General features: G+C 41.9%; 1 protein-coding gene across 1 annotated transcript; it reads right to left on the bottom strand.

Annotated features, from left to right (window-relative positions):
* Positions 1-579: 579 nt before the first annotated feature.
* Positions 580-6313, bottom strand: pacc1 (proton activated chloride channel 1). Its single transcript, XM_049596142.1, has 8 exons — positions 6035-6313; positions 4268-4373; positions 3862-4071; positions 2345-2499; positions 2008-2150; positions 1717-1858; positions 1519-1626; positions 580-1443 (listed from the first exon to the last, which is right to left on the bottom strand). Exons 1-8 carry the CDS (start codon positions 6068-6070, stop codon positions 1282-1284), a joined length of 1062 nt encoding a protein of 353 aa, XP_049452099.1. The 5' UTR covers positions 6071-6313; the 3' UTR covers positions 580-1281.
* Positions 6314-6688: the final 375 nt, after the last annotated feature.

The raw sequence follows: 6688 nt of genomic DNA, 5'->3' as shown, positions 1-6688 counted from the left end.
TTGTCCGGGGTTAACAGCTCCTGGTAGGGTCTACCAAGGCGAAGTGGTCCCAGGGAGGGGCCAGACTAAGCGCCGCTCAAGAGGACCACAATGAAACGGCACATTCAGGGACAGCGACATCGCCCAGTATGGGGACACCGGGGCCCCTCGAGCCAGACCTGGAAGGGGAGCTCTTCAGCAAGAGTCTGGTGGCTGGGCCTGGGCCATCGGGCTCAGTTGGGCTCAGTCTGGATGAATAACATGGAGCCGCCACCCTGTGGGCCCACCACCTGCAGGGACTGGCATCAGGGCCCTGATGGACTGTGTGCTGGGCGGCAGGCAGGGGCAAGGACCCGGGTGTGCTGACCCCTGGTGTCGCAGACTGTGTCACTTTCCACCGCAGCATAAATTCAACTCATGTCTATTTCCCTGGCTGCATGTTAGTCATGTGTTGGATAACAGAATAAGATAATGATGATAAAAACAAAGCTGTTAAACCTCAGTTAACAAAGTTGATTCTACATTTTTTATCTATGCTTTGTAAATTAAGGCAACTTCAGACAGAACGTGAGTAAATGACATACTCTTCACCACAAACTGTAAAATTTAGGAATAAAAATATATTTTTATTTTTCAGAATTTCCAACAACACAGCATTTGAGATGCCACACAGAACAATGACACACTTGAGACATTAATTCAAGTAAATTTGAACAGTGAACACGTGGATACATTTCTACATTATGTTCAAATCAAAACGACATGACACAAAGGCAAAGTTCAGCCAGGACAGAAATAAAACAGCAGATCACTATGATGGAGGAAAAATAATCCCTTTAGAGTCATCAAATATAATCATTGTGCTCCGTGACATAAGGGTGATATTTTCTTGAAAAAAAGTCAGACACAAACATAAAATACAATATTCCCTTAAGAATAAGATCATAAAATCCAGCAATGTTTCGACCAAAATTCACATTTTTTCAGTTTGATACCTGAAACGACCTGTTGAGCATTTCAGCTTCCAGCAACAAGCTCTTTTACACGTGTACAAAACATTTATCAAATACCTCTCATTCTGAAATCCAACAACTAACAATTCTTGATGAACTGGCCATTTTTAGGAAATGGTTAATCTTGCTCAACACATCACAGTATCTCTATAAACATTTCATAGTGTTGATAATCCTCGCCAGTGATTACAGAATGATGCGAGTAGTGACCTAAAAAAAAACACAACTGTGTAAAAATAAAACTCACTTGGATAATTTGGATTTTGTCCGACTGTGACGTCAGTGCTTTTCAGCTGACTTGGTTCAGTTCCCGAGCTTTATTCCTCAGATGTCTCTTACGCATCCTGATAATCCACTGAATCGTGAGCTTGGCAAAGTTAGCAGCCTTGAACAGAGCCATGAAGACGCCGCAGAGAATGGCGACAGAGTTCCAGGGATTTGCAGTCACGATCTGTTTGGAGAGAAAGCCGTGTTAGAAGCTGATACACTGATGTGGACAGAGGATGAAACGTGCGGGGGAACTCACCACTTTGATTTCCTGCATAAAAGGATCTCGCCATTCAAAGACGGCAAAGAAGAGCTGATTGGTTTGTTCTGGCTCAGGCCTTTTGTCGTTGAATTTCACCACAGCAGACTGGAGGATCGAACATATACGATTAAAATACCACTCCTAAAATCATCAAGTATGTACGTATGTGTAGCTATATAGTTCGTAGATAAATACCTCTTGCCGAAACTCGACAGATTCATCGCTTTTGCCAGACGTCCTCACTAAAGACATCTTGACCCAGGTCCTGAATCCTCCAGAGAAAGTCCACGTGGAGTAGTTCCTCTCACATTCCCTCATGAAGTCTGATTGATTTGCACTACAGAGCCAGAAAACACATGTTACTGTCAGACTGGATCAATCACTCTTTGTTTCATGAGCAGATAAGCCGTCAGTCACATGGTTTATTTAACTGATGTTCATCAATCACACCAGTCACAGGATCTAAACATGTCTGTTTGCAGTTACCTCTCAGTCAAGTCACTGAACTTGGCAAACAGCATGTAAGTGATGGCGCTGAAGTCCTCCTCTGTCTCATTGTGACTGAACTGCATGAAGATCAGCTCCTTGTTCCTGACGTCAGACGGGCCGCGCACCACCACAGCTCTTCTCTGTGAGAACAAATTCAGAATTAGTTTAATATTTCTCTATCAAAGCAGCTCACTTTCACAGAGTTCCAGATCTATGTTGTGTCTCACAGCTCTGTGGTGCATGGCTTGTGTGTTAGCAACCCAATGACCAGAGAAAATGCTAGCAATGTACGTTTCTGCAAACAACAGATACGTTACACGTTTTTCTGGCTGACCTCAGTTAGATTGGAAAATGGTCCGAAGTACGTCACGTCTTTAATCACACAGTCTCCTTTCTGAGGCTTGCCTGGGTCTACCAAAGGCGGGATGTAGTCGTGGTAGTGATGTCTGCAGCTCAACAGCCGAGCTTTGCCGGGGTACAGAGCGATACCTGCACAAAGATTATAAGAAGGAAACCCAGTGAATAATGAATCATCATGTGATAAGATTTAAATACAGCAGCATGCTGTTGGCTGTCTGTTATGTGCAACCACTTTAGATAAGTGGATGAAAATGGATGGATGGATTGTTTGTGATGGAGTTGCATACATTATTTTTTGATTTTGTATTTTTCTTCTATGTTGTCTGTGTGTAACTTTATGTTGCCAGGACACTCTTGAAAAAGAGATTCTTAATGTCAAGAGGTTTTTCTGGTGAAATAAAAGTTAAATAAGATCACCAAATGATTCCCAAGCGCGGCACTGTTGCTGCTCACCACTCCCTCAGGGGATGAGTCAAACACGGAGAACAAATTTCACACACTCTGGTGTGTGATAATCAGTGGGGCTTTAACCTTTAAAGCCCCTACAAGGAACTTTCATTATGAGTTGATTTTGGAGACTCTGTGGACAAAAGCGGTAGTGTTTTGCCGGAATGAAGCCTACATTTCCCATGAGCTAGCGCATATTGTCGTAAAGACGCTTACCTGGCTCACGTATGTGTTTGTTTTGGGGATGAATGAAACAACAAGACGGGAAAACTTTGCCCCCGCTCCTATCGGAGATCCCAGCTCAACTCTGCCGCGCCCCAGCTCCACCTCTCCGGCGTAAGCGCCACCGCCGCCGGGGTAAACGCAGCGGTCGGCTGGTAAGGCTGAAGGCCTGTTTGGCGAGCACTTCCACGGCTTCTTGGACAGAGTATGGAGCGGTGCCTCGCCTCTTTATTTCTCGGCACTCGCTGGACCCTGTCGACGCCTGGCTAGTACCTGTCGTCGGCCCAGATGAGGTGATGTCGGGTTGAGGAGGAGGAATAGCGACTATTTATTAGCGTCACTATAAATGTAAGCAGCTAGGTAAGATGACGTGTGCTGTCTGAGTGCCGTAAATCGTTTCGTCCTGGAAGCGACCTGGGGCGGACCCGGAGACAGTTTCCTAAAGGTATGGATATACACTACATAGAAATAGCTTATCTTCACACCGATGGTCTCATCTGTTGTTGTAGGTCACGCACAGACATCAGCAGAAACAAGAGACTTTTGCATATCCAGTTAAAAGTTCCTTGTAGCGGCTTTAAATAAAAAAAGCTGCATAAGACGCTGACATTAGCCTTACGCTGTAAGATGATTTTCATGTTAATATTTCCACATATTTACCTAAACTTTAAATGCAGGAACTTTCCTTACCATGGAGTTTTTTTTACATCGTATTGTTGGTACTACGTTTACTTGTGTAAAACATCAGAACATTTTTCCACTTCTCTTCTTCACTACTGTTCCTGTCCTGATCCCAAATGACTGTGCATTTTTTAAACAAACCTGGGTGTGAAAACGAGTCAACCTCTTTGTACGTCACTGACGTCACAGGGTGGTTGAGTTTCTCCAAAAAGTCTGAGATGGTCTGGTAGGCCAGGAACACCGCCACCCCGGTCAGCAGCAGGTAGATGAAGATGAGCACCACCGTGAAGAAATTCTTGAGGCAGGTTTTACTGAACCTCCTCGCTGGACCGTTGGAGATGAGGTCGTCCTCTGCAATCACATTGTGCAAACTCACTGTCAAGGCTCAGGACGTTTCTTTAATGGGGTCAAATTACTTAATTAAAGTGTAATAACTAAATTATATTCAGCAGTTGGACACTAAAATTCTGCAGCTCAATACAGCAGCAGATTAAAAGTGTATGAAGTCGTGATACTGAGATGTTTAAGATCACGCTGTGCTCATTACCTTGTGAGATGATGCCGTTCGGCTCCTCGGGCTCCATGCCTTCAATGGCATCGTCAAAGAAGCCTGCAGGCGGTGTGTAACCTTCATCATCATCATCATCCTTGAACTGTGAGGTCAAGAAAAAGACATTAAAGGGTAACTTCAGTATTTTCTAACCTGGACCCTATTTTCCAATGTTTTTGTGTCTGTATGACTGATGGAAACAACACTTATATAATAGTAATAATAATAAATATGTCTTCTTCTTCTTCTTCTTCTTCTTCTTCTTCTTCTTAAAATAAGCTGAGGCTTCAGTCTACACTTTTTTCGGTCTATCTGTTTTGTTTTCCTTTGTTTTTTTTCATTAAATAAATGTGTAAGTAAATGCCTTGATGTTATTTATTCTTTATTACATGCATTCCTCTTGGACAATTGTTAACAAGGACCAAAATAAATTACCACTAGTCCTATGTTTTGATAAAGAGAAAGATCATGTTTTTTAAACCAGAAAAAGCCCAAAATTCACCAGACACCATTTAACTGTTTGCCTTAGATTCATGTTTTCAAACTGTAAAAACAGAAATTATTGTTGGATTGTCAAATTAGCAACGATCCTCGGATACAACGTGTGAGACTTCCATCAGAAAAAAAATACATTTCCAAATCTGATCTTAAAATAGTGACATGTCATCAAAATCACTTAAAATTTCTCACTTTAAATTTGAACAAAAATTAACTGTTTGTATGATAAGAGTGAAAAACGGAGACTTTTTTCAGCTCCAGGATTTTTTACTTTCAGACATCAAAGGGTAAGTTTTTAAAATCTTATTTAATTTATGGTATATATCATATTTATTTTATTTATATTGTGCATGTATTGCTGCATATCTGACAAAAATATTGAAGGAAATTAATCATTTAATTGAATAGGTTTTATAGTTATTTATACATTTATAGCTCATGGAGAAAAATCATATTTTTATCTTAGCTACTGGATTTAAAAAAATAAATAAATAAATAAAACAATGGCACATATGGGTTTGACTTTATTTTCAGGACATATATAGCAAATGGCACCATTTTAAATTAATAAAATTCTTTTTTATCATTACTTTAAACACAGGTATATTTTCAAGTTGGCAATCTGAATCACTTGCAAGGGCCCGCTCTCTCTAGGGGCCGCTCCACGCCACGGGCCTCAGTGCAACTGCACTGCTGCACTGTCTATTTTAACACCTCTGGTCAGCATAAATGCAGTTCCACCCCAGCCATGTCCTCCTCTGATAATGTAGGAACAGTCCCTTCAGTGCTTTAGTAAAAGAGCTGAGTCAGCTTACTAACATCCTCCACCACTGAGTGTAGTAAAACTCTCTGGCTTATAAAGTGTCAATTACAGTGTTTTAAAATACATTACATAACTTATCTACATCACAGCAATGATCCTCCATAATGGCAGAGCTCCTACAGTGACTTAAAGTTATGCTTGAACACCTGCTGACATTTTAATTCACATATGTATTGTAGCAGACATCCTGTGGCCGTTGAGAGAGGAGGGGGTCACCTCCAGTAAATGAGCAGACACTCAGAAAACAAAGAGTCAGCGAGATTCACACTGTGGGAAACAGCAGCCTGAGCTGTGCAGTCACATGATGGCAGGGAGCTGCAGTCTGTGTCCCTTCATGTCGGGAGCAAGTTACAGAGAACAAACCTGTTGTCCTCAGATTATTAAACAAACATCACAGACACACACACACACACAGGCAGTTAACAGACCGGAAGTTGTCCTACCTCTTCGTAAGACCGGGACTTTTCTTTCCCGAGCATTCCTCTGCACTTCCTTCACCTCCACACAGCTGTCTCTGCTCCTCAAAGGACCCGACGGACTATTTGTCTCAAGTCTGAAAACTAGTTTTATTAAGTATCAGGTTCATTTTAAAGGATATATAAAGTCCCTCCTGTGCTGAGGTCCCGGTGGTTTACCGCTCTACAGGGAGACACACACCACACACACACTCCCATGGGTGTTTGTCGACGTTAGAGGCCCACCCCATGATAATGAGCCACCTACTGTTCGTGCTCCAATAGTAAACCGTGTGTCCTTGACGTTTCTTTGCTCCCTTCCTCCTCCCCTTAGGGTAATACCTAGTGCTGCCTTAAAGTGCACCTCGTAAATGTCTACGTTGCAAAAAGATCTAAAAAGTGAAGTGGACGTAAATCCTTCCTCTTTAATGTTCTCCATGAAGTTTTCAGTTAAACTTCTTTAAGGAACTTTAAACCAGGTAACACACCTGTTGAGTGATGAGTTCATTACAGCTGACTACAGGAGTCAGAGGTATTTTTGCCATTCAGTTTCCACATTCACCTAAAAGCCCATTTAACTTTTCATATTAGACTAATGTTATTGATGTTATTATTCATATAGACCATTTCACACACATGCAG

Source organism: Epinephelus fuscoguttatus, linkage group LG14 (assembly GCF_011397635.1).
Source record: "Epinephelus fuscoguttatus linkage group LG14, E.fuscoguttatus.final_Chr_v1".
Taxonomy (NCBI): Eukaryota; Metazoa; Chordata; class Actinopteri; order Perciformes; family Serranidae; genus Epinephelus; species Epinephelus fuscoguttatus.
Note: the sequence above shows the minus strand (reverse complement) of the source record. Positions and strands in the feature narration are given on the sequence as shown.

Bases quoted from the DNA above. Each gene is read 5' to 3' on its own strand.
- pacc1 (XM_049596142.1), bottom strand. From the start codon at position 6,070: ATGCTCGGGAAAGAAAAGTCCCGGTCTTACGAAGAG. The intron at 1,627-1,716 runs GTATTTATCTAC...TCGATCCTCCAG, and splicing joins CTGTCGAGTTTCGGCAAGAG to TCTGCTGTGGTGAAATTCAA. The intron at 1,444-1,518 runs GTGAGTTCCCCC...CTCTCCAAACAG, and splicing joins TTATGCAGGAAATCAAAGTG to ATCGTGACTGCAAATCCCTG.